Source organism: Bombyx mori, chromosome 25 (genome assembly GCF_030269925.1).
Source record: "Bombyx mori chromosome 25, ASM3026992v2".
Taxonomy (NCBI): Eukaryota; Metazoa; Arthropoda; class Insecta; order Lepidoptera; family Bombycidae; genus Bombyx; species Bombyx mori.
Genome location: NC_085131.1, coordinates 10,885,444 through 10,913,298, shown reverse-complemented (window position 1 = coordinate 10,913,298; position 27,855 = coordinate 10,885,444). Strand labels below are relative to the sequence as shown.

Sequence of the window (27,855 nt, the reverse complement as noted above, 5' to 3'; positions counted from 1 at the left end):
TATTGCTTTGGTGGTTGGACGACCTCACAGCCCACCTGGTGTTAAGTGGTTACTAGAGCCCATAGACATTTACAAACGTAAATGGGCCACCCACCTTGAGATATAAGTTCTAAGGTCTCAGTATAGTTACAACGGCTGCCCCACCCTCCAAACCGAAACGCATTACTGCTTCACGGCAGAAATAGGCGGGGTGGTGGTACCTACCAGTGCGGACTCACAAGAGGTCCTACCATCAGTAATTAAAAGTCATGCCCCTCCACTGGCACGCCAAGAGCGAGCCCCTTGCGCTCATTCAGACTTGCGAATTACAATTCCGAGATATTCCGAGCACGTTGCAACCATTGTTATCCACGTGAGTGCAGCGAACCGCCCGCATTGTTGATCGAAATCGGTCAAATAACGTTTTGTTCTCGTATAACAAGGAAAGAGTTGTGAAAGTAGGGGCTTTTACAAATCACAAATGATTACTAGTTTAATATTCTATGGAACTTTCTTTACTGTTCCGCCTTATTCATACATATGTTAGGCTAGTTGGTTTGATACTTTTAGAGAACGTTTCTCAATGTCAAGAGACGAGCGGTGGTTTTTTCTTTGTTGCCAATGTACCACGGCCCTGCTTATTTCTGCCGTGAAGCAGTAACGCGTTGCGGTTTGAAGGGTGGGGCAGCCGTTGTAAATATATTGAGACTTTAGACGTCTGTGAGCTCCGAAAAGCACTAAACCCTAGGTGGGCTCGTCCACACATAAGAACAATAAAAAAAAAATAAAAAAAACATAGATACGTATACGATCTACCTGATATTAAGTGATTTCAATCATAGCAGTAGGCAGCAACTTTTCTGTGACGAAGGACATGCCGTAGCGCTCGTGAAACTCCGTCCATTCCAAGCCCTTATGATATGGACAAAAAGATATCTCTAGAAACGCATTGTGATGATCGCAGCCATTACTGTTCAGTATCAGAACTGAGCTTAGATCATAAAGAGGAGATGAAAGGATTACCTCGAACTATTCCTCAGAACCATGCTATTCCATGCTGAAAACAACCGCAGTAACAATATAACCCTAAGTTTGAATCAATATAAAAAAACGACAGTTATTATCCTGTAAAACAAAAATACAGCCTGCAAATGAAATATCTAACGGATAATAAAGGAAATCGTTTTCAATAACGCCTCAATTTGAAGCATAATGGTAAGGCTAATCGAATGGCAAAGATATCGCGACCACGGCGGCGGCCCCGGGCGACTTTGACCTAAAAACCGAATTGGAGAAATTTAATCCGCGAACATCATCCGCCCTGTAGGAAGAACAAGATACAATTTAATAATCTCAGCTTCCTCGGATTTGTAGCTTATCACTTCTAATGTTATTTTCGTTTAGCGACCCGCCCTCGCTTCGCTTCGGAAACATTAAATTTTATTATTGATAGGCGAAGCCCGCCATGTTGCGCGCGGTACGACAATAACTGCAGGTGAAGCCGCGGGGCGAAGCTAGTCTAAATAAAGTAGCTTAAGTTACTCCTTATATCATCAGCTACCTATTAGTGAAAGTCTCATCAAAATCGGTCCAGCCTTTCCAGAGATTAGCCGGAATAAACAGACAGACAGACAAAAAATGTTATTTTAGTTTTTTTTTTTATTGCTAAGATAGGTGGACGAGCTCACAGCCCACCTGGTGTTAAGTGGTTACTGGAACCCATAGACATCCACAACGTAAATGCGCCACCCACCTCGAGATATAAGTTGTAAGGTCTCAGGTATAGTTACAACGGCTGCCCCACCCTTCAAACCGTAACGCATAACTGCTTCACGGCAGAAGTAGGCAGGGTGGTGGTACCTACCCGCGCGAACTCACAAGAGGTCCTACCATCAGTAATAAAGAAGAGAAGAATAAAGATGCGGCCGTAACCCGACAGGCCATTTCCACTGACCAGAAACATACTGTTAATAACAATTAAATGTTCTGCTACAACAATAATCATAAAATAATAGTACCGTACGAATAAATAAATGTACATATTTGCAGACGATCTTTGCCATGGAATTTTCTGCAATAAGATTTGATGGTAAGGTTCATTTCCTACTGTTCGCAGCTTACACGCTTTTGGTGAAAATAAATAGCAGGCCGTATTTACATCGTCTTTAGCTACGGAAACGGCTGCCAGAGGGGAAAAGGTTGTTATTCTGATACAAATGTACGTATTATTTTTATAGGTTTATTGACTGGCTTTCTGAAATGACTTCACCCGCATGGTTAACGGTTAACGTTTAGTTATTTTGTATCAAGTCAAGTTGACAAAAACTTTCATACTTTGCTTCTATGAGTAGTTTTTTTTTCCTACCTAAGCTGGTAGCCTAGAGAGGCTATTCCAGCGTAACCGTAACTAGTAGGTGAGCTCACGGGACTCAAACCTGACGACGATGCTAACACGAACCCTAGCAAGAGCCGTGCTTCGCAGAATCTACCACCGGATCGGAAACGCGACCCACTGAGAAGATCCGGCGAGAAACTCAGTGGGCTGTGTCTGAGAGTTTATGAGTAGTATGTTTTCGAAGTATTCGAAAATACTTTTCGTTTAAAACCATAGGTGAAGTTTCGCAACGTAACCGGAGCGACCAAAATAAATTGTGTTTGCACAGTGCTAAGACAACTCTTATGCAAAAAAGTATATTGTGTATGGCACCGAAAATATATAATAAGCTACCTGATGCCATAAAAAAAAACAAATTATGATTATTTAAAAAGAACTTGAAGAAAAAATTATTAACCTTAAGATGTTATTATACAGTTAACGATTTTTTAAATGATAAATCATTATGTTAATTTTAAATTCGCTTCTTTCTGTTCTTTATTTTCGTTTTATGACATAAATATGCCTATTTCTGCCGTGAAGCAGTAATGCGTTTCGGTTTGAAGGGTGGGGTAGCCGTTGTAACTATACTGAGACCTTAGAACTTATATCTCAAGGTGGGTGGCGCATTTAAGTTGTAGATGTCTATGGGCTCCAGTAACCACTTAACACCAGGTGGGCTGTGAGCTCGTCCACCCATCTAAGCAATAAAAAAAAATAAAAAAAAATAATTCTTATTCAATTCATTTATTTTGTTGTTTGATATTTTAATTAATTAACATATTTACGTTTAATCTAAATAATTTTGAATAATAATATTTGCACGCCGACCCGGTAGAAACACGCTGTTCTATAAAATAACTATCAACAGCTTTGTAAGCCGTGTTTTAGCTAATAAAGTTTGATTTGATTTTTTGATTTGGTTTGGTTTCTAAACGTTGCATTAAGCTGAGCTTATTTTAAGTTACTTATTTGATGAATCGAGAATATCAAACGTCGAGAATGAAACATAAATCGAGCAGTTGCGAATTACATTAGGTTTGTAAAGTCCAACCCAAAATAACTTAATTAAAGAAAACAATATATCTAGTTCAGGTAATTTTTTGGGAGCTAAGGACTTTTAGAATAGAATAGGAGATACTTTTTATGACCTCAGAAGACCTAGGGCCCCAAGTTTTCCCCAAAATTCAATAAGCAAAACTTGATTGATAAATCGATATATAATCTAAGGATATTTCAAGTGTGGTGCTTCCGAAGTTTCAATTCATCTCTCAGCTACAATGCGAAAGTGCCATCCCAACCTTTTTTGTTACTTGAATTTGTCGATATATTGTACTACTCTACTAATAGTACCAAGTTTCAGACAGAATGAAGAAAAAAATCTACTGACGGTAGGACGCGTTCTAAGCCTATGCTATTACATGTCCTTGTTTAAATGAGGCTTGTGGTGAGTACTTAACGGTAGACAGCGGCTTGGCTCTGCCCCTGGCGTTGCTGACGTCCATGGGCTACGGTAACCACTCGGTTGGACCGCATGCTCGTCTGCACGTGAAAAAATCCACATAGGTATGGAGTTCTGGCGGTGAAGCAGTAATGCGGCAGGATAGGATAAATATTGTACAATACAATACAAAATGAGGTTGGTAAGAAAATGTTAACTATGAATGTGGAAGGATATAGAGGAAGAGGTAGACCTAAGAAGAAATGGATGGATTACGTGAAAGACGATATGGGTAAGAGGGGCGTGAGCGAAGAAATGGTATATGATAGAAGAGTATGGAAGGAGAAAACAAGTTGCGCCGACCCCAGGTAGCTGGGAGAAGGGCAGGATAATGATGACAATTAAGACTCCGACCTCATGTGACATTAATGGGCTCCGCTAACCACCTAACACCAGGTGGGCCGTAAACTCGTTCACACAGATAAAAAAAGTAATTTGTCTTTTTGTAAAACTCAGCGAGAATCCAATTACGGTCATTCATAACGCCATTTAAATGACATTGTTTATCCAGATATAAGCCAGCGAATAGCGAACTCCAAACTCCATGAATATTCATTAGGGACGTTACAGAAATATTTCTACTCTACAAAATCACAAACGAAAAGGGTAATTCCGTCAATTTTTGATTAAAGTCTATTTAGATCAACGTTCACGTCGTAAGGCTTTTGTCGAAGCCATACACATTGTCATCTATGATTACTGCTACGGACGCACGCTCCCTTGACAATGACAGCCTTAACCTTCAACGTCAATTTGTCGAAAAGCAAACGAAGCACGTCCGATATTAGAAATTTCATACGAAGCCATATCTCAAGACGGACGAGCCGCGTCTATGGTTATGTTTACGTACGTACACGTGGTCGCGACTTACCGGTCCAAGACTCTCGAAGCCGTGGCGGGCGGCCAGCTCCGTAGCCTCGTCATGCCGGACCGATCTCTTGAACCGCACCAGGAAGGAATTCGTGAAGACTTCTCGGGAAACGGTCGCCGCGAAAAGCACGGTTATAGTCAAGCATTTCAGCCACATGTTATCGTCGTGGCCGCTGGCGGCTGACTGAGGCCTGAGTCCAGGTGACGTCACTACATATCGACCCGCTCTGACGCATGCGCTACCCTGATCACTCAGCGCCTTAGACAACGACGTACCATATCCCATAGTGTGACAGGACGTCAACGTTGAATCAGCCCACATTCGTCATAAGAGCATCCCTCCTTCGCTTAGCTATTAGACTATATTAGACTACGTTTGATAATTTACAGTTTTAGATATGACTATTTTACAATTAAGTTCCAGAGCATTGTGCATTACAGAGCAAAAACATAATATACAGTATGTTGTAGCATTTTAATTAAAATAAAAAAACTTTTTCCTGTATTATCGAACGATTTCATTTAACATATACCGCTTCGAAAACGGAGTCTGAGAATCTTAATCTTACATTATGAAAAAAACATGTAACATTATCAAGATGAACATATTATACCTACTCTGTGGAAAGAAACGCACAAGGGAAATCAGTCCGAAATTTAACGAAGTTTCGTCAAGATCAAGCCTCTTGTCAATTTACATGATAAATAGCTCTGAAGGAAAACCCTCAAGAGATATCCGACTGATAATCTCGAAATGATAAACCTATAATAAGAATCTTTAACGAAAATAAGTACTACAACTTTGAATATTCATTTTAACTTTACAAATTGTAATTCTATATTTTAATTATCATAATAACCGTTTAGAATTATCTTAATTTATTGAAATCCGAATCCGAAGAAAGCGAATGTTGGTAGGTTTTGCCAGAATGCGTTCGTCTTCTTCTTATCACCCCACAAACGTCCACTGCTGGACATAGGCCTCCCCCAAGCCTCGCCACAAAGACCGGTCCTGCGCTGCCTGCATCCAGCGAATCCTGGCGAACCTCGATAGATCGTCTGGCCATCTTGTAGGAGGCCTACCCACGCTACGTCTTCCGGTACGCGGTCGCCACTCAAGAACTTTCTGGCTCCAACGGCCATCCGTTCTACGAGCAATGCGTCCTGCCCACTGTCACTTCAACGTCGCAATCCTTTGGGCTATGTCGGTTACCATGGTTTTCCTGCGAATCTCCTCATTTCTGATTTGATCTCGCAGGGAAACTCCGAGCATAGTCCTCTCCATAGCTCTTTGGGTGACCTTCAGCCTTCTAATAAGGCCTATTGTGAGCGACCACGTCTCAGTGCCATATGTCATCACTGGCAACACACACTGGTCAAAGACTTTCGTCTTGAGACACTGTGGTATTTGTGATGAGAAGATTTGACGTAGCTTTTCAGAATGCGTTACTATACCATTCATTCAATTGTGATGGTACCGTCGTACATCCTAGGCAAACTTATGGTCATAGTAACATCAACGTAAGTAATCTAAACATACGCCAATATAATACCAAACAAATATGTACAAAACATTAACAAATATTTGTACAATGGGCGACTTCAAAGACAAGAATTTAACCGCGCCGTACTTACCGATGAAAAAAAGAATAGATATAAACATCAATAATATAATGATAATATTCCTATTAAACATATAAAAAATTAATACATAATTTATATGTAAATATCACGTCAGTGATCAATTAACGAGACTTGTTTTATACGTTAGTGATTTGTTGAAACGTTGTTATAATTGTTATGATGTAAATAGGTACATAGAGAAGAGCAAGCTCTAAAAATATATATAGAATATAAATAAGTCAGTTAGCGCACGGTTTATAATATTCAAATAACCTCATAAATATTCGAATAGCCTTAGTCATCCGTGACCACGAAAACTGTTAAATATTCGCAACGTTTGAAACAAAATTATTAATAACTAGCGGCCCGCTCCGGCTTCGCTCGGGTCTTAACAAAAATTTCAAAATAAAAAATTCAAATACACTCACATCAATCCTTCTATTTGCGTTCGGTTACTAAAAGAAGAAGATTATAAAGATAGTTTGAATATAATTATTTTAATGAAGTTTTATTTTCATTTAAATGATATATTTTTTCATCTATTTTATTATTTTATTTTTCTAATTTTCGTAAAAAGTTCATACATCAAAACAAAAGCCGTTGAGTTTATTGAGTCAGAGCTTCCCTGTAAGCGTTTATTTTTTTTTTAAATAAAAGAACACTTATTGTGGCATAACTATAATAGTCAGACGTATGCGGCCGCGACACTTTTTGTAAGTAATAATGTGTTCTACAAAGTCATTGTAAATTATTTTATTCTATCATCAATAGTTTTCGCAGCGCATGCGATGTAAAGAATATTTTAGGCAATTTTTTTACACCTTGGGTTACATTATTGGATTTTTAGTAAGGATCTCTATTTTTTTAAAAAAAAGATATAGCCTATGTCACTCGGGGATATCATAGCTTCCAAACAGTGAAAGAATTTTTCAAATCGGTTCAGTAGTTTCTGAGCCTATTCAATACAAACAAATAAACAAATATTTCCTCTTTATAATATTATTAGTATTAGTATTAGTATATTAGTATTAGTATATTAGTATTAGTATAGAAGTATAGACAATTATAAAGGCGAAATTAAACCGTAAGACTGGTTTTAATTATACAATGTCCCAAATAGAGTCATTATTAAAGTAGATCGAGATCACTTCTGCACAACCAAATTATTAAAAACATGGCCTAGCACAGCGATTACCGATCCAATTAAGAAGGGACAACTTAACGACCTAATCTTGGACCATAAAAACAATAATTGAAAACGTTCTGACTAAAATCACGAGTCGAAATGCATGAATATTTCTTGTTTGTTTTAATTCCAATACATTTGACGTTATTCAAATATTGCAAAACTGAACTAGACTCTTTCATTCTTGACGGCGATTATGCAGATATAGAAATGTTTCCTCATTCAACTTATCTAAGTATTCCATGTGAAGGTAATTTCATGTGTGGTTCTTCAGTTTTGGGCCAAAATGTTCTTCTAACGGCGGCTCATTGTGTATGCAACTGTAATTTAAGAAAAAACAGATTAGAAGCTCTAGCTGGACATGCGTTAATCAAAAAGGTAAATGTATAAACAACACCCAAATATTTAATCGGTTTATTAAAAATTTTTAATTTCTAAACACCATTTGTTTATGATTTTTTTTAGAAATCTGGTTCACCTTCTCCAAGGCTCTATCAATGACGTGTTGATATTAATTTAATTAGGAATTATAGTACAATATAGTTCAGCGGAAATTAGATATTAGTAATCTTAAGCTGCGTAAGTTTGTACACGGTCCTAAAGCTATCAGTTCAATTAGCGTAAAATGAACGCATAGGTGGTAGATGGCGCCTACCTATCTATCTATTTAATAAAACTGTAGCAAAATCGTATCTTAGAAAACTTGAACCGGAGTAAGCGTTATAAATACCAAAACACCAATTTCTGATCGTTTTTTCGGCTGTCTTCTATCTGTGTGTCTTTATAAATGTTTTGCGCTATTTCCGGTCCATCCCTTAGCCTTATACGACATCCACGGAAAGTTTTAGTGTGGTGTGGCTATTCTAAAGTGACACCGCGCAGTCAAAATATACATAATATATTATGTGTTCATAAATCTTTGCACGTTTCGCGCAATAACCACTAGATTTTCATACAATTAGCTATGGTTATAATTAATAGGTTGGAGAAAAAGTTCCTTCGCATTATTTTTTTTAAATTCACAACATTTTTTAATATAGTTTATTTACATTTAACTAAAGTATGTAGGTACAATTTTGTTCGATAACTTTTGCCATCTTGTAGGTAGGGACACGATCCCATTGCTATAGAAATTTTGGGGCTTCTGATCAAAATACCGCGACGATCGGTTTTGGCAGTCCTCTCGTCATGTTAACCTGGCACTGCCCAAATAATTCTGAAGAGACCCGAAAAACGGGTGGAAATCTGAAGGTGCAAGGTCAGGACTATACGGCGGATGCATTAACACCTCCCAGCCAAGCTCTCTTAATTTTTGCTGAGTGGCTAAACAGGTGTGAGGTTCACGTTATCATGATAAAAAATCACACCCCTTCTGTTGATTAATTCCGGCCGCTTTCTCTCAACTTCTTGCTTTAATTTTATCAGTTGTTCGCAGTAGAGTTCAGAATCGATGATCCTGCCAGGTGGTAACAGCTCATAATGAATAATGCCCTTCCAATCCCACCACACAAACAGCATCACCTTGTTGCGAGTTAGCCCGGGTTTCGCCAGTCTGTGAAGCCTGACCGCCTTTGACCACGAACTTTTTCGCACGTTCTTGTCGTACGTGATCCACTTTTCATCATCAGTTATCAGCTTCTTCAGAAATGGTTCGGTTTCATTTGATCGTAATAAAGAATCACAAATGAGTACACACAGTTCATTAGGTCTCTTTCAGTGAGGTCGTGAGGTACCCAAACATCGAGCTTTTTTGTGTACCCAGTTTTTTTCAAATGCGCCAAAACTGTTTTGTGGTCAATTCCCAGTTCTTGAGCTACGTCGTAACTACTGATACGCCGATCTTGCTCCACTTTTTCAAAAATGGCATCCATTTTATCCGTAATAGGGCGACCAGAGCGACGTGCATCTTTGACATCAAAATTTCCGGATTGAAAACGCTTAGACCAAATTTGTGCTACTCTCACAAACACTGCACTAGGTCCATAAGCATCGCAAATTTTTTTCGCGGCTTGCGTTGCATTTTTACCTTTCTTTAACTGTATCGAATTTCTTCATTAGATTTATCTTGACAGTACGTACGAAAAAAAAAAAACACATTTTCCTAATTTGAATTTGGAAATATCTTCTTTAAAATTTAAACTTTTAATGATACCAAAACCACCCAGATACAAATAGTATAGCCAAAGAGATTTTATTACAAATTCATACATATTATAATGCGAAAAGACTTTTTCCCCAACCTATTATATTATTAATTATTCATATCCAGATGACTCTTCGACGGAGTGTTACGGCTATGACAGTTCATGCAAAGTATAATGAAAAAACAATAGAAAATGACATAGCAATATTATGGCTCGATCGTAGATTATTGTTTGGGGATAACGTGAAACGCGTTATAATTACAAAAACATTTCCATTCACAACCGAAGCCTGTATCGCTGGCTGGGGACTTATTAACGTGAGTAAAACCACTTGAACTTGGCTTCAGTTGATGCCGATTGAGTATTATAATACCCAGTACTAGTGTTCGTCCAACGACCATAATCAGTGACATCTCAAGATTTAGATTCATTCCATATCTTTCCATATAAACCTGGGTTTTTGGCGGGAAGGCGAGGAACGAAGTTGTCCGAATTTGATTTATTTTGTTAATTTCTTTGGGTTTAATATTAGTGACTTATTAACTGATCAGCATCTATCAAAGTGTAAAAAATGAAACAAAGTCGCTAGACATGGCTTCTCAGGTTCTCCAAAATGCCCACTGAAATTCCAGTACACGCTGATCAATCTGTTTTGTTTCATCAATTTTGAAGTGAAACTTCTTTATAATCGTTGTGATTTCAAACCGGATGCAACGGAAAAAACGACAGGTAAGAGACACAAATACAAAAATGTGTAGGATGAAGCCAGCAAAGAATGAGACAGAAATATACATACTATTTTATATTATCGGTCTCTCCTCTTTGTGCCATACTTCGTAGCGTCCCCACTCCCGTCTTCTAAGCATAGTCGCCTGTAATTAGTGAGCCAGAGCGAGAGAGCAGATGTCGGTGTGTATGTTTATTGCACACTGTTTAATACTTGCTTGTATTTGAGCATTTAACGTGTGTTAGTGTATGTGAAAACTACGTGAGCTAATACTACTGTACACTGTATGTATCAAAATAATTTCATTTTTAAACAATTAAACTTTGTAATTATCCTACCCTATTTATATATATTCATCTCATTCTTTTGTCGATTTACTGAAGTTTCACTTCTATCATGTGTGAATCGCACACACACCTTTTTTTTATAATGTCGACCCTGGCAACAATGGCATCGGTAGAAGCTAACCGCCAAATTGAAAACAATAGAAAAAAACCTATTTTAAAAAACGATGCTGAGCTACGCGGATAATTTTCGTACTAAACATTAAAAAAATAATTTTACATAAAACATTAATTTTACAGGAAAGAACCAAAGTATTGGCGGACCAGCTCAAGTGGGGGACACAGAAATTACTACCTAAAATCGCGTGTTCAATGATTGGAAAATTATACGACGGAATGTACTGCGCGGGAAGCTTCAACAAAAAAACATCTCGACCATCCTAGTATATGATTTTCACTATTCAAAAGACATTTTCAGTTAGCTTGTTTTTATAAATAAAGCTTGCTGTTTTCTTGGTCACGGAAAGTGGTACTGCATTCGAAATGTCTCAAAACGAATAACTAAAAAAAAATTAGGTTATTAAATAGGTATGTACCTACGTGAAATGAAGCTGTTAAAATGTTTGAATGACCTGTGACTTATGACTGGTGAATACATTGAATCAGCTTAGTAATACAAATATTAGATTGTTTATCCGGATTTTAAATTTTAAAACGATTTGGGATCGGTTTACGAATTCACTGCAAAAGACCCTTTTTTGTTCCCGCGCAGATCCTTTTTTTTTTTTTTTTTTTTTTCTCCTACCTAAGCTGATAGCCCTAGCGGCTATGTCAGCGTAACCCTAACTTTAGTAGGTGAGCTCACGGGGCTCAAACCTGGTGACGTTGCTAACACGAACCCTAGCAAGAGCCGTGCTTCGCAGAATCTACCACCGGATCGGAAACGCGACCCACTGAAAAGATCCGGCGAGAAACTCAGTGGGCTGTATCTGAGAGTTAATTTACTCGTCGAGCCCTTCGTCGCAAGCGACGGGTTCGACGAGAACGGTGACCGGTGCTTGAAGTACCTAAAAGCACCGTTAGTGGATCGGGAGGATCCGAGATGACGTGTTTTGGGCGACGTCGACTGCTTTCCATTCTGTCCGCAGGATCGGGAATGTAGTTACCGGCGGCCACGATGAGAGGGTTCTCGTGTCGTGCCGCTTTATCGAAGTGGCGCATGGACGCCGACTGAAGATACTTACTGATGGACTCTAAGTCCAGGTCGTCATGGAGGTCGACGTTCCTGACGAACCACGGGGCTCCGACGGCTATCCTGCAAAAACGGGATTGAATGATTTGGAATGATTTTAAGTGTATGCGGGCCGCGTGAGCGAACACTACACTTGCATAGGTCATGACGGGGCGTATGCAAGTTTTGTAGAGTGTCACCTTATTTCTAAGGGACATTTTACTTCGCCTACATATCATCGGGTAGAGACGTCCTAGAATGAAGGCGGCACGGTCGCGTACCGTCTTAATGTGGGGGCGGAATGTCATCCTACTGTCGAGGGTGACGCCTAAATATTTGACCTTCGGGGCCCACGGTATGGGCTGGTCGAACATCGTGATTGGGCGAGTGGCGGGGGCGGAGGTGTTGACGCGCCTAGTCGGGAGGGGGATGCTCAGCGTGGTGTTCGGAGGGCGACCCCTTTTGAAGAGCACCGCTGTGCTTTTCGTGAGGTTGATGTCGATGCGCCACTTCCGGAACCACTGTCCCATGGTGGTAGCTGCGGTCTGAAGTCGTCGATGAAGCAACGCCTTCTTCCTACACGAGTAGTAGATGGCGGTGTCATCGGCGAAGAGCGCCAGATGGGTCTCCGGAGACCGGGGTATATCATTGATATACAAACTAAATAGTAACGGGGAGAGGGCGGAGCCTTGCGGGACTCCGGCTGTGACGTGACGGGGCCGGGAACGCGTTCCCTCGACTCGCGCAGTTCCCTGCAACGTTCTAAAAGTATTAAGGTTATCGAGGTCAACGATCTTAGTGTGGCTAGACAAATTCACATCCCTCCTGAGAATCATCACTAAGATCCATAGACAATACTACCATGGACTGCTTAATTAAACACATCTATTTCCTGATCCCCACCTTTTTTCATTTTCAACGTCCATTGTTAACCTATACTTGATCAGACCTTAATAAATTTGGTCAACTCTGTAATCTGAACAGATTATACTTTATATTCATCTATACTCGGAAGCACGTACAATATACCTTATTTCATTGTTTTAGTAAAATAAATATTGCTCTAAAAGCATTATACTTTAATTTCAGTGGTGATTCTGGGAGTGCTTTGGTCAATTGTAATGGAAAAACTCATCAAATAGGGATAATATCATGGAATATCAATAAATATCCAAGCATTGCAATATATACAAATGTTAGCTATTACTATGATTGGATCTTTAGAAATTTTAAATTATTGTACTGCACGTACAGTAAAGACACCAAAATATGAAAATAAAAACATAAAAACTGAAAGTTACTGTTGAAAATAATGCTACTTAATTGTGAAACAATTATGTAACAAAATAAATACTAAACTTTATAAATTTGTTTTATTTTATTCAAATTAAATAATTCATAACAACTAGCAAATATCAATTACTACTACTAGTAGCAGTACTAGGTGCACACTCCTGTTCGACAGCATGTGAAGGAGGATGCTCTAACACAGTGTCTATTATACCAAAGGTCTTTGCTTCGATTGGGGACATAAAACAATCACGCTCCATTGACGACTGCACTTTCTCTAACGCTAAGCCTGTGTGTCTCACATATAAATTATTTATTTGTGCTTTCAGTTTTAAAATCTCTTCCGCCTGTATCTGTATATCAGTAGCTTGACCTCGTACTCCTCCAGATGGCTGATGTATCATGATCCGAGAGTTAGGTAGCGCGTGTCGCATTCCGGGGGCTCCAGCGGCCAGCAACAAAGATGCCATGCTGCATGCCTGACCGACGCACCACGTCGCTATTGGGGGAGTGATGTACTGCATTGTATCGTAGATACCGAGACCAGCGGTTACAGCTCCACCAGGAGAATTAATGTACAAATGGACAGGCTTTTTACTCGACTCCGACTGCAGGAATAGTAATTGTGCTACGATCAAGGAACTTATATCATCGTTAATCGGCCCCATTAAACATATGATTCTCTCGCGAAGTAATCTCGAGTAAATGTCGTATGCACGCTCACCTCTACCAGTTTGTTCGACTACAATCGGTATCATACCCAGTAACTTTGGCAGACTGGTATTAATTTGCCTTGTTACATTGTAGACATTAGTTATTCCAACGCACAATCTTCGGCCTACTCGACCTATGGAACTCAACGCCATTGTAAATATCAAAGTTTTATTGTCTTACTTTTAAAATATTCTGTGAGATATATATCCAGTTGGCGGGGAGTGCTTTAGTTTAATAGGCACTTAATAAATTTAATTTTGATCTACATTTACATATTTTTAAAAACTTTGTTCCTATTTTTTATTTTGACATTTGTCACAAAATTGGCAAGATCGTTTTTAATCAATGTCAATTAGTAATAGTCATTCCATTTTTCTACCTGGAAAGGCGAAGATATCATACCATACAACTTAATTTTCTTTATATTGTATTTTATAAAAAACGATTGTTTAATAATTAAACCAAGGGAGATATCATACATGAGATCAAAATATGTAGTTTCAGTAAAACAGTGGTTATTTACAGCGACTTTTGAAAGAAACCGAGAAGCTACGTCCAGCAGCTTTGTTTCATTTTCCTATATTTGTGCACTTTCACAGATACTAAGCAATTAGAAAAACATGGTTGCAGGTTTTAAACTAAAAAAAACTTAATTCATACTTAGAAAACAGATTTTCCGTTTTTTAATGATCTTAGCAGGACTGGAAATGAAAACGATGCCCATATGCTATTACTGAACTTCAAGAGTAAAAATTTGTAAAAGGTGAAATAACCGCACAGTAAAATAGAAGTAATTTCTAAGGCTTACATTAGCCTCAGACGAACCTGAGAAAACAGTTAATAAATTGTGATTATCACAAGCTTACTTAATACACTACACACACTAGTAGTAGGTTTTGAGTTAAATGGAACAAACGAAACACGTTTCTCACAATTTTCGGCCTTCTTTACAATAAAAATCGAAGGCACGATATCCACGCTTTTTTTTTAAGTTTCGAAAATTACAATAAAAATATTCCAGAAAATCCGCGTAAAAATTTACCTACATTGGCTTATAGCCAACATTTAGTGCGAGGGTTTCGTCAACACGGTAGGGATTATAATTTACCACCGCATTCCGCTATCTACCGCCTTCATTCTCTTTAAAAACATATTCATGACATTTACGTTTTTTGTTTACAGAAAAAATAAAAAATCTATGATTTTGTCCGCGTTTTCCGCAAACCCCTCTAAATGAGACGTGAATTTACTTCAATAAAAACTCATATAGGTATATAAATAATCATATCCATTATTTAAAAAACAATTACATAGGTACTTATATCGATAAAGTTATCACATTTTTTTACGAAAGTATAAAACAATTTGCCGGATACTTTCATACTTAAATATTTCAGTTATTTCTTAAATTGACATTCTTATTTATAGTCACATTAAAGGTACAATCCATCGAAAGATGATCATAAATAAATTGCATATTTCAAAATAGTAGTCTCGCCTGTGTAGAAACAAAATCATATAACATCATTCACATACACCACACTACAATTTTATAAACTTAATAAACAGTACATAAGTAGTAGTTATACCTGAGTAGTAAGTAAATGTAAAGTATTTGAGTGATATCCTTGTGTTAAATGTCATTGATAATTTAGAATAAAGATTTTCTCTACAATTATCTACTTATTTTGCTGTTGTCGTTTTCTTAATTTCATTAATGCCTCCAGCCTTTTTCTTTCTAATAATTCTTTCAAATCATTGGATTTATTTGTTACAGTATCAACTTTATTTGCATTATTACTAGGAAACTTTGGTTGAAACTTTGTAATATTTTGTTTTAATAAAACATTTTCATTAAGTTTTTCTGTGGGTAAGTTATTTACAGCTTGTGATTTTATTGGTTTTGTTTCCAGACTTCGGCATACATTATTCTTAGTATTAGGCAACAGTTTAGCAGATTGATAAATGAAATTTGGTTCACTGTTTGAATTTATTTTTAGATTCTTCTGTGATTGACTTTGCTGTTTTGTCTGCATAGATGTGAAGGGCAGTAACCTTTTGGCAAGTAATTTTTCTCTGGCTAACCGATGTTTCCGTTCTATTTCTTCTTGGGTACATTTTATTGGTGAACAATCAGATTCTGTAACATATATTACATTGTTTATTTACTGATAGCTGTCCATAACAACGAATGCTATAAAGCATTGGAAATGTTAGAAATAAGGTAGAGACAATGAAAAACATGAGCCTGAAATGTAGAAAAAGTGTGTCTTCATTTTGTCTGTGACTTGCAAAAGGTGAAGAAAATACATACAAATGATTGTGTATTGACATGGAGCTAATTATAAAGGAAAAAGTGTACTTAGCGCATACCTCAAATTAATATTATATTTTATTTACCTGCAACCTAAAGTTAAATTAATTTTATTTGTTGCATCATATTGTCATACTTGTAGGATCTGTACTAGTTTGTTTACAGAAATGATTCCTTTAGTTATTATTTATATGTTTGTTTTAAGAAAACTTACCACCACTGCTGATATTCTTCTCAGTTGGCATAGTATTATACCTGCCAAAGACCATGCCACTTGTAGAAGGTTTATTTACATTCAGTGATGGTGATTCCGGCATAGTGCTGTGTCGAATGAATGACAATGACTTGGGGCTTGCATTGTGAACTATAACTTCTTTCACTTTCCAACTACTACCAGTCTTGTTAGTTTCATCCATTTTAACTGGCATTTGAGTCAATTGTTCGAATACGCTGTCATTCAAATTCTCAACAAGATTATCAAAAGAGTCATTGTTAATGCATGGCATTTCACTTTTCTTTACTTTGTTAACTATTGGTGAACCTAGCTTTACATTACCTAAAAGTGTATCCATTGAATTATAATTAGTTTTCACATCAACATACTTCCTTTTTGCTGGATTTACTTTTGGCGGGGTTACTTCATCATCAAACGCAATGTCTTCAACAATTTGACTGGCTTTGATCAAACATTCATTCATTGAATCATCAGATTCTATCACATTTTCATTCTCTGGTTTAGTAAACTTTGAACTTAACACATTTTTCCGTAAGCAGTTGTGTTTTGTTTTTCGTCCACTTTTTGGTGAATAATCAGATGAATCACTAAATAAATCCTCTTCACTACCTGAATGGGTTTTGACACCAGACTCTTTAGGGTTTTTTTTAATTAATTCAGACAAGTTTTGATTTAATTCAATAAGATCATTAAATAATTCTGTTCTTTTCTGCGTTGAACGGAGTGCTCTGCGTTTTGAAATATGTTTATCAATAAGTTTTGGACGTTGAATTCTTTTAGCTTTCCTACCAATGGGTGTTGCATTTTTATCATGAATTTTGTTGCGATCAGCTTTCGGAGTGTAAAAATTCCACACAACATCAGTTTCTCCGTCAGCTCCATCTTGTGTGCATAAAAAGGGAACTGGACTAGTAGCATCTGAATCATACAGTGAATCACTGTCTCTTGAAGGAGAATTGTTATTTTGTTCTGGAGTTGAACATATCACTGAAAATAAGATTTGCATAGATTTTTTTTTATTCATGAAAAATCAGATCTAATAATTTTTATCTTTGAAATGTCAATAATAAATTTAATAAAATCTATATCTTGGGGTCTCAATTAATTGATAATTGTCGAATTTAGATATTTTGTATAATTTGGCATATGGCATCACGTCCTGGACAATTTCTGCCGCGAATTCATGTGTTCCCCTTTAAGGAGTATAACAGCTGTTGTACCAGTTTCAATTATTGCAGAATGTTTAAAAAATATTTCAAGCCGGGTGACGGTCACATTTTGGTATCTGGCCTCTAAAGTGGGCTGGGGCTCTTTATATAATTAGTCATTAAAGAACACGATCAATTATACTTACATCTTAGGTTTTTATCTTTTGCTCCCATCTTGGAAATATTATTTACATTGCTCATGAGTAGTTTAATAGAGCTTGGTACAAATAAGATTTTTTTTCAGATTGAGACGATCAGTCGCTTAATGTTTGTTTCATTTGTTTCCTTTTATTTACAGAGATGCTTTGTAGAAATAAATTATAATTGGTGGCAAATCACAAAATTGGTAAATGTAAAGATCTTGTCAGTAGTTTTGTGTATAATCTATGGTAGTTTTCGTAGACTAAATTGTCAACGTCTATTTTTTTTTAATTAATTACTGGCTTGGAAACAACCTTTTTTGAGCCAACGTCTATTAATTCATCCTTATTAATCACAGGCTACTAAAGGACGTCTATATAGATAATACAGAGCGTCAGCATCTATTAGGTTTATTATCTATAGTAGCATCATAAATAACATCACAGGTTTCATAGAACGGATGGATATGAGAATTAATTTCTATACTGTAGTTCAAGAAATTCCTCAAAAACGGTTTCGACCTCGACAGTGACTTAAAAAAATATCCACATTTAAACTTTATCATGATGTTCCATTCCCAAAATTCGTAGACGTATTTAGTTTAATAAAGTAATGCTATTTTAATCCCATAAAAATAAACTAAATCTAGTATCGTAAATCAGTATATAATAAAAAAAATACAATAAACCTCACTTTTATGATCTGTGCAGCAGACTGTCATCTCATACTTGATTGAAAAAGTAATGTTTTGTCGTAATATTCGGCATTACACTAGAATCTCATTTTATAAATAACCATGTTCATTATCTAACGGACAACCAAATTTTTGCAAGAATTAGCTTAACAACGCGTCAATATCTATTATAAATTATTGAAATGTTCATATTACTGGACATTAAGCATACAGCGTCGATGATTTTTTTAAAACGATTGTTACCCCGGTCACTCACATGCGCACGAATACGCAAACCCGCAAGTGTAGGACGACATTTGCAAATGACTATGCAAAGTTTTCGCTGCATTCGTGGTTTTCCAAGCTGTGTCGGCTTTTTAACAGACATCAAAGAGCGCGAACCTCGAACCTTCGCGTAGTCTCCCACACATTCGTTTGCCCAGTTGCGCCGACGATTGCGAAGGTAACGGACGTGTCGCCATTTTCATAGTTCGTGACGTCTACTGTGTAGCGTATCTTCATCAAAAGAAATCCCATAAAAACAGCATGGCTGTTAATGATGTCTGGGAAAGAATTCAAAACTCTTTTTCTCTTCAATGTTCTATTGACGAATTAAAAAGGAGGAGAAATTCGTGAGACATTCGTAAACAAGTGTAGGAGGAAGCGCAAACGGGTTCGCAAATTGAGTATGCGAACCCATTTGCACAGCTGCTAAGTTTGCGAATGAATGTTTGACGGCCCTTCACATGCGCGCAAGCATTCGTACAATGTACGAATATTTGCCCGCATGTGAGTGGCCGGCATTAAAGGCGTACTGAATTTGGCCTCCTTTTTTATTTTCGATCATAAAAACAACTAAATTTCAAACTATTAATTATTTATATCTAATAGCAAACCATCACCTCACGCCTACATTGTGCAAGCGCCGGTTTTGATTTTCGGATTTCGGATAATTGGGAATTTAATTGTTTTTATGATCGAACAATCACTAATAGGCATCGAACAAACGATAATTGATCAAAATTAATTAATCTGAGCAATAAAAATAAAGATATCTAGTAAGAGGGGCCAACTTAAGGGTGACCATTTGTTTAATTAATTATAAATAATTTTTTTTTAAATTAAATACAATTTTTACACTCGAACATTAATGAACAAGCAACGAACAAATAATTAAAAATAAAAACAAAAAAAGGAGAGGCTAAATTCAGTGGGCCATTGTTATATGCCTCTATAGATAGATCACAGTTTTGAATTGAAAATATAGGAATGAAAAGTAACGAAAGAAGTTGTAAGTCATAGATTATACACTTATTATATTTGAGATGTAAGTTTAAAACTGCATTAATCTTTCTTAAGAATTGAGAGACTTCATTTCAATAAAAAAATCAAAAAATGTTGACATAAAATATGTGGTAGTAGCCAGTATTTACAAGTTCCAAACATTATTCGGATTCATTATTGGTCCACCAAAGAAAAACATTGGCTCGACGGAAGAAGTCTTCCATTTGTCAGTTTCCACAAACAAGTCCGAATTCAGCTTAGTTTTGTCACAGATATTAAACTAAACCTAATTTTGATTTATTTGCATTATTTTACTTATTTTATGCACCGTTTTTTACAATCCTTATGGAAAACTATGCATTTAGTTTTCCAAAGAAAAAAAATTGGTAGAATCGAAAAAAATTTGGTTTCGATATGGCTACATCAAATAGGTATTTTTGGTGGGAACGTGAGGAGGGAAGTTGTGCGATTTGTTTTATTTTGTCTATTTAGTGTTTCTTCAGGTTTAAATGTGTAATAGCGGTGGTTTAATAACTGTTTAATATCTGTGAAAATGTACAAACTACAAATGTGGGAAAATGAAACAAAGCCGCTGGGCGTCACTTCTCGAGATCCTCCAAAAAGTCCAATGAAAAAGTCTCAATAAATGACCACCATTTTACTGAGATTATATTTCATCCCATATCATCCCATCTCATTTAATTTGTTTTCAATCCAGTTGATTGATGTCTCAAATTAGTAATCTTCATTTCATATCATAAATTTTCATAAAAATAAGAATATAAATTAAAATAGGACATGACTTAAAAGTCTTAGCTACCAGGTCATAAAATCCATTAAAAAAATCATTCAAGATTCATAGTTGTCTCTTTCTAATTTCTGTTGTCAGTTTTCAGTTGACATTTCAATCGTGGCAGCGGCGGACGTGGTTTCAAAAAAGTTTAGACTCGCAATGCGCGCTCGGTAGTGACACTTGTAGTTAATAAGTTTAATTAAACGAACTAGTGAAAATGTTGGCGGACGGTGAAATAGTTGGTGATGGGTCGTGGAACCTCACGATTTATGTGACGGATCTGAACGAAAAACGGACGATGGTCGTCAAAGGTGACATGCACATCGGCGGCGTTATGCTAAAACTGACTGAGAGCTTTGGTGAGCGCTATTTTGTTGTTAAATACCAGTTAACTACCAAACGACAAGATTTCATTGATTTTTGCATAATTCATAATACACAATGTTTTACACTACACTCCTTATCTGTTATAAGCTATGTTTATCAATGAGTGACTTTGATTACTTTTATGTAATCATGCATAATAAGCGTGCATTTCAAATAGTTAACTAGATTACTATAATTTAACTGGTTAATGTTATTTTCTTTGTTATGCATGAGTCGCTGACATGATCAATCTGCTCTTTTTTGACGTTTTGACTGTTGAGCACTATTCCAATTACAATTTTATTTTTGTCTTTTATAATAGTCAATTAGGGACAGATGTTAAAGAAAACTTTTTAACTATTTCGTTAGAATAAATTACCATGATTATTAATTTTCAGAAATACTTGTTTTTTCCTTAGTTATGAGATCATCGCCAAAAGTGTATAGACCACTGCTTTTAAAAAAAGTGTTTTACTACTACTAATAAATTCCTGATTGAGCTAAATTTAACTGTATAGTACTTGTTATGAGTCGACTATTATCAAAGGCGGCAATCTGACTTTTGGACAATGATTGGTAAATCAGAAAAACGAATTATTGACTTTGTATTCCATTGGCAGTCACAAAACTCTTCGGAACGACATCTTAGATAAATAACAGGTTAACTATTAACCTTTATTTAATGCAGGTTTTGAACCGTATTCTTTAAAGGAGACGATTATATTCAAATAAATCTGTATTGACATATCAATAAAAATTTTTTGTCCAAATGTACAGATTGCCACCTTTGATAATAGACGACTCTTATGTTCTTATAGGTAATTTGACTACAATAGTTTGAGATCCTTGAGCAATATGATAAATAAGTTGTTTTCAATAGACATCTACAATGTATAATAAAAATAAATGTATTTATTTATGTAGACAGAAAAAGATAACAATAGATGATAAGAATTGCTTATTCTACGCTAAATATCTAAAAGCTCTGCTTAAATCTGACAACAGTGACAAACTGAGTTGTTTGTTTTGAAAGGCACAATGACTGTTATTAGTAACTTTGTAGTAGTAGTTATGTGGTCAATTTATGGCTTTTTGAAAACTGAATTGGAAAGGGCTGCATGAATTATAGAATTAAACTGAACTCAAGAACTTAGCGGGAAACAGAATTATGGCCAGAACTAAGAAGGCAAAGAAGGATTGGAACATTTTGGGCTTGCTACAACAAAGCCTTGTTTCCCAAATCACAAAGATTGCTAGAAGTAAATGAGAGGCCAGAAATGGGGAAAACACTGAGGAAGCATAATCATATTATTGCTATAAGTAAAATTTCAACACCTTTTAAAGACATTATTAAAGTAAAAACCAGTATCTGGGGGTATTGAATGAAAAGTGCAAACAAAGTGACACGGGAAGTAGAAGAAATGCTTGTCTAGAATTTAAAGTCAACATCTTTGGTAGGGGATATGGGTGGTCTTATAATTTCCCTATTTGAGAGGAAAGGAATATCTTTCCAGAATCCACATTCATACATCACTTTAGCAAGCTAGCTCATTTACGCTATGCCAATTTTCAGCTAGATACTTGGCAATTAAATTTTAGGCATTGTCCCTTCGAATCATAAGAACTTTAATATGCAGTGTTCATCATGGTGCAGATCTATGTTTCATTCTAACCACGGATAACGGTATGACAATCAAACAAATAAATTCGGTATTCCACAATTTAAAGATCTGACCATCTTGAGGCCTTTAAGAATAGTCTAGCTGTCAACATTATTTGCATGCCATTATCAAGCTTTTAGTTCAATAGCCTTGCAATTTTGAAGTAGAAGAACTAATAATTTATGTCAAGGGAGTCTACTGCTATAAGAAAGATAGATCAAGGTATGATAAAGTTTATTGTCGGAGGCCAAGACCCTCTTCAGAGTCATAGCGCCAGTGCAGCAGCAGTAGTGGTATGATAAGAGAAGGAAGTGGAGGATTGTCTGATAGGAGATATAAAGGGATAGGTTAAAAAAACACAATTGTACTGCGAAACATGAAAAACGCTGACATAAAATTGTCAAGTATTTTATTAATATTTGTTGCTCCATATTGTTCAATTTTACATAAGTTTCCTACTAGATCTTAAAATAACAAAAAAATGATATTGTTTTGCATACTTGCTGTCTGCTCGAGTGTAAATTTTTAATTGTAGTTGCTGTTACACATAAATAGTAGTTACACACAGACGAAAGACCCTTCGTCTGTTTGTTGACTGGTCTTGTCACTCTTGTCTGATTTAAAAAAATATTAGAATGAGACAACTATACAAACGATTAGAAAGAGATGCGTATACGCAGGCATGCGTCCTTCGAGCCAATTACGTCTTGTGCATACGAGTTTTTTGCTTACAGCTACCGCAAGTGAACTATCGAACTGCTCTGTGATAAATAATCGTTGAAGCATCGCGTTTTACGACTTCGAATAAGTTACAGTGAAATCACATGATAATAGATTGTTCATTAATCAGAAGATGCATTGTGATCATGTGATTCTGGCCTTAATCATTCTTTTAGCTTTAAATGCCTACTATTTCCAAGAAGGTACATAATATTTACACTATAGTTACGAAAATTCCTATAATGTAAATGCGCCCTCAATCTGTGTTAAATTACATAATTATATTCTCTTTAGATTTCGACAGTAAATAATAGCTCGTACTCGGAATAAAATTTTGCTAATTCAATTTCTTCAAGGTTTTCCGCATGCATGTTAACGTATAAGATAGATTCAGTAAACATCGTAGTCGAGTAAACAATTTTTAAAGATCACACCTACGCGAATCTCCTTCGATAACTTTCAAAATGGCGGATTATGTTCGCCCAGTTCGCGCCGAAACTCGTACTGTGCCCAAAGTTCGTAATAAATTATGTTGTAATTTTGAATGTCCGTATAATCAAAACAAAGTAAAGATTAGATTTACTACTCAAAGAGGAGTGTTTTGTTTAGAATCTGTTCAGCGATAGATTAAATATATAAATTTAAGTATTTCAGTTAAAAAAATATCAGTGCAATTTCCCACACAAATACCACAGTACAGCGTTCACAAATAAAGCGATAATGTCGTTTCCTTTGCCATGAAAAACCTCTAATAAAATACGACTTGAATGGTCTCGCTGCCCACATGTTTGTCTTGAAGAAACTTTAGTACACGCATTATGCATGTTCAGCTTTTAATACGAATGTAGTGAAATTGTTTATCTTGGTAATGACTTTGATTAAACAACTGTACGATTTTCGGTAAGGAACACAGGATAATAATGATTATTTGTTTAACGGATCCTGACCATAAAAAGTTTGTTTCGACGAGAATGAAAAGGGCAAATGTTCGCTCGCGTTGTTGTTTTATAAACAATTTCAAACAGGCGAATCATTTGGTCTGAAAACTATAAATAACTGGTGTTTCATCTGTTGTATAAATCTTGTGCTTAGTTATAGCAAAGTATGTTCAGGCTTGGTATTTTTGATTGAATAGTTGATAACCGAGATAACCAAACGGCAAACCAAAAACGTTCATGAAAAGAATGGTGTTGCATCCCGAAATATACACAACGTAGCTTATTAGGACTAGAAGGGTCGACTACAAAAATATTTGACACGGAGGAAGAAAAAAACTTCAATGATCAAGACTCGTCTATATCTCTATATATAAAAATTAATTGCTGTTCGTTAGTCTCGCTAAAACTCGAGAACGGCTGGACCGATTTGGCTTATTTTGGTCTTGAATTATTCGTGGAAGTCCAGAGAGGGTTTAAAAGGTCGATAAATATGAAAATTCTCGGAATTAAATAAAAATAACAATTTTGTTTTTCCTATGATGTGTCCCCCGTCAGACGGATTCTTTTTGTTTGTTTTAAGTTTATTTTATACAGAAGTTTAGGTATTTTATTGATCGATTGAGGCACTACGAAGTCTGCCGGGTCAGCTAGCTATTTAATAAATATCATAACAGCCCGACACGAACCAGGAACATTGAACGAAAAGAATGAAAAAAATTAGATATTTTGTATATCAGAACCTCGACTAATATCGAATATTTTTACACAGGTACTTCATACATTGATAACCTATCGTCTGTGCTTAGTAAGAGTAATTGTTTATTCGTTGACTATTAATTTTGTGCCTCGGAATTTTATCATGTAGGTATGTTGTTATTAATATAATAATCTACTATTCTTAACATTGAAATATAAATTCACGTGTTTGTGCCTTATGAAGAAAATTAAATTCATTAATTATTCCTATACTTGAATTATTCTGTTTTCATTACAAATATTGATAAAGGAATTAAGTGTGAAATATAATATTCTTGCTGCAATTAATTAAGATTTACAGTCCAAACTTGACTCTTTCTCTAAGTATACTTCTTTCAACAGAATCTAATGTTTAATTAAATAGTATAGAATTCGGGTTCTCCTTTTAAAATCCAAAATAATGGGTGCGAAATAAAGATCATCGTGATTTTGTACTAATTAATGATCATTCTAATAATTAAATGACATTAATATTTATCTATGCTATTGACAAGTTTTACGTAAATAGTCGCGTAATACAACGGAACTATAGATAACATAATGCATCTTCATAAGTATTGTAAAATAACATTACGTAATCCTTAACGAAAAGAAACGCTCATTGATTCGTGCCCTGTGCAAAATTAATGTACCGTTTCCTTTTTCTTGGTAAACGGATGCGTGCACGCACGTTCCGAGAAGCCGCCATGTTGTATCGTATATTTCCGGCGTCTCGTCCCCACCACGTCCATCGCAGATAACGTTATCATCCTCTTGTTCCATCGCCGTGATGAGGTACTTGACCATTCGGTAGCTAAGGACGTTGACTTGATTCATATTTTTAGCTTAGTAAACATTTCTTACGTCGCGTAGTTAACCCAGTCTAAACACAAGCCGAGGTGGATTAAACTGGCGTGTTGCCATAAAAGTCGTTTTTTTTATCGTATTTCATAACTTATTTCTATTTTGATCAACTCAAACAATGGAAACTTATGGAAATAAAGGTTTTTTATACTTGTTTCTTCATTTAACCTTTAAATTCAAGTTGTAGCTTAAACGTATTTCCATTTATGGATTAGATTGACGACTCGGAAAACTCCTAAAAGCGCACAAAATTAGTATGCGTAAACGTACAAGGTAAAACCTGGACCATTGTATTCACCAGGAAACTAATTGCAGTTAATTAATCCATATGCGGAAAACCGTGTAGGCGATTGATAGCTTCCCCCCTATCCCTTCCCTCTGATAAATTCCATCGATTTTATCTCGAACTATTTAAGTTATCAGTGTAACTGTCGTTGCGGTGAGGGACTGGCGATAATGCGTGATATCCTAGCGTTTGTAATAAAGAGTTTTTGTCATCGTGTTCTGATATGCCCGCGTCACTCACTGGCTTGAAATAAACATTCGCCGATAAAACGAAAAAAGAAAAAAAAAACAGGAACTTAAAGCGGTAGTATTTATAATGACTTCAACCTTGAATTGAACTATGTCCTTTATTGCTAATAATACGGCGTCCGATTCACGCAGTATACTTTTGTGATTAACTTTGACGACTAGAATTAATGTTATTGCTCGTAGACGCGGCGTCACGTCTATAAATCTATTTTATAAATGTCACTGATAACCGTTGATGGATGCGAAATAATTAACAACGCGATAATTAACTGCCAAGGATAATATTGTTACAGTAAAATCTGTTACATTACAGATCTGATTGCAATGAGGAGGTCGATGACCGTTAGCGAACAGGCACTTTGAAGGGTAGCTGCCGATTATGGCGGCGGATCCTATGGACAGCCGGATACTAACGGTTGTGCAAATTCAATCACTATCAATCCATCATAATTACTCAGGCTTCGTTGTACGTTATGATATTGTAGATGATTTGATATAATATTTTGGAATACTCAGTAAATATCCACATATCACTCTTTTCCCTATTCGCTGGTAACCTAAGGGGCTATTCCAGCTTCTCGCGGACGGTTAGCTAAGCTCACGAGCTCAACCTGAAACAATTTGCTAACACTAGGTCTAGCAACCCACTGAATCGCGACCCACTGAGAAGATCCGCCGAGAAACTCAGTGGGTACATATCACACAATATTGACACAAAAGAGTTGTTAGTCTTGTCACGTATGATGAATCTAGTCTTAGTGTTTGCTTATGATTCTGTAATTTAAAATAGTCTTTGCATAAATATTCAATGAGTTTCGCAAATTAATATTCAACGCGTATAAGTAACATCTGCTGTCTTTATTGTCTTCGACGTCCCATTTCGTTTATTTGATTTCATCAAACTCAATGTAAATATAATGTGTATATGTGTTGTGTTGTCTTACGGTTGTAATGAATTGTAAACCGGACCTCGGTCACGTAATGTGTGTCGAAAAAATCCATTAGCAAATAGCCATCAGCTACTGTTATTACTAATGACATTTTCCTTAAAGCAATAAAATATATAAATTTTTTGTTTTTGTTTTTATTGGAATGTTCTCGATTCCTACATCTATGTAGGCTGTGTGTCGAGAATACCATGTAAACACATAACGCGCTTGGCAACTTCCACTAAGTATGTATTTTTAAACAACTGGTCAGAACAGTCCGGGTGTATAGTTAAATGTTTTCAGCAACAGTCGATAGAACACAAAACTGTTTACGCGTCGAATCCACAATGATATCCGTCACACGCATTAGCAAAACGGAATACGGCCTCGCATTGTTATCCATTGTCATGCAAAGGAACACGCTGCGGTAGCTCACACCTCAATTCAATATGAAACATTATAACCAGCGTACGTATTCTGAATTACAACGACACGGCGCTTATTCTTTCTCCTCGCCCTTGAAAAAGTCTTACATTT

General features: G+C 36.2%; 5 protein-coding genes and 1 long non-coding RNA gene across 7 annotated transcripts in view; 2 read left to right on the top strand and 4 right to left on the bottom strand.

Annotated features, from left to right (window-relative positions):
- Positions 1-5,010, bottom strand: part of LOC101740216 (neuroendocrine convertase 2) — a 95,953-nt gene extending 90,943 nt beyond the window's left edge. The window contains exon 1 of the mRNA XM_004921832.5: positions 4,726-5,010. Coding sequence (XP_004921889.4) covers positions 4,726-5,010 — 285 coding nt within the window. The remainder of the gene's footprint in view (positions 1-4,725) is intronic.
- Positions 5,011-7,424: 2,414 nt separating this feature from the next.
- On the bottom strand, positions 7,425-11,443 carry LOC119630550 (uncharacterized). Its single transcript, XR_009976720.1, has 2 exons — positions 11,285-11,443; positions 7,425-7,853 (listed from the first exon to the last, which is right to left on the bottom strand). It is a non-coding gene; the product is annotated as an uncharacterized LOC119630550 (long non-coding RNA).
- Positions 9,793-14,240, top strand: LOC101740349 (transmembrane protease serine 11D). The gene is made up of 3 exons (XM_012689698.4): positions 9,793-9,994; positions 10,989-11,131; positions 13,009-14,240. The coding sequence occupies exons 1-3, from the start codon at positions 9,803-9,805 to the stop codon at positions 13,190-13,192; spliced, it is 519 nt and encodes a 172-aa protein (XP_012545152.2). The 5' UTR covers positions 9,793-9,802; the 3' UTR covers positions 13,193-14,240.
- LOC119628358 (ATP-dependent Clp protease proteolytic subunit) lies at positions 13,279-14,075 on the bottom strand. The gene has a single exon (XM_038020330.2). The coding sequence runs from the start codon at positions 14,073-14,075 to the stop codon at positions 13,335-13,337; it is 741 nt and encodes a 246-aa protein (XP_037876258.1). The 3' UTR covers positions 13,279-13,334.
- Positions 14,241-15,194: 954 nt separating the features above from the next.
- LOC101737844 (uncharacterized) lies at positions 15,195-18,162 on the bottom strand. The gene is made up of 3 exons (XM_004921729.5): positions 17,827-18,162; positions 16,452-17,459; positions 15,195-16,063 (listed from the first exon to the last, which is right to left on the bottom strand). Exons 1-3 carry the CDS (start codon positions 17,879-17,881, stop codon positions 15,603-15,605), a joined length of 1,524 nt encoding a protein of 507 aa, XP_004921786.2. The 5' UTR covers positions 17,882-18,162; the 3' UTR covers positions 15,195-15,602.
- Positions 18,163-20,654: 2,492 nt separating this feature from the next.
- LOC101737978 (unc-112-related protein) overlaps positions 20,655-27,855 on the top strand; it is a 57,966-nt gene continuing 50,765 nt past the window's right edge. Inside the window, exon 1 of one of the 2 annotated variants that reach the window (XM_062675967.1) lies at positions 20,655-20,930. In XM_062675967.1, coding sequence (XP_062531951.1) covers positions 20,789-20,930 — 142 coding nt within the window. In that variant the 5' untranslated portion in view covers positions 20,655-20,788. The remainder of the gene's footprint in view (positions 20,931-27,855) is intronic. The other variant, NM_001421969.1, reaches the window with a different exon arrangement.

Bases quoted from the DNA above. Each gene is read 5' to 3' on its own strand.
- LOC101737844 (XM_004921729.5), bottom strand. From the start codon at position 17,881: ATGAGCAATGTAAATAATATTTCCAAGATGGGAGCAAAAGATAAAAAC. The intron at 17,460-17,826 runs GTAAGTATAATT...TCTTATTTTCAG, and splicing joins AAAAGATAAAAACCTAAGAT to TGATATGTTCAACTCCAGAA. The intron at 16,064-16,451 runs GTAAGTTTTCTT...TATATGTTACAG, and splicing joins GAAGAATATCAGCAGTGGTG to AATCTGATTGTTCACCAATA.
- LOC119628358 (XM_038020330.2), bottom strand. From the start codon at position 14,075: ATGGCGTTGAGTTCCATAGGTCGAGTAGGCCGAAGATTGTGCGTTGGA.
- LOC101740349 (XM_012689698.4), top strand. From the start codon at position 9,803: ATGACTCTTCGACGGAGTGTTACGGCTATGACAGTTCATGCAAAGTAT. The intron at 9,995-10,988 runs GTGAGTAAAACC...TTAATTTTACAG, and splicing joins CTGGCTGGGGACTTATTAAC to GAAAGAACCAAAGTATTGGC. The intron at 11,132-13,008 runs GTATATGATTTT...CTTTAATTTCAG, and splicing joins AAAACATCTCGACCATCCTA to TGGTGATTCTGGGAGTGCTT.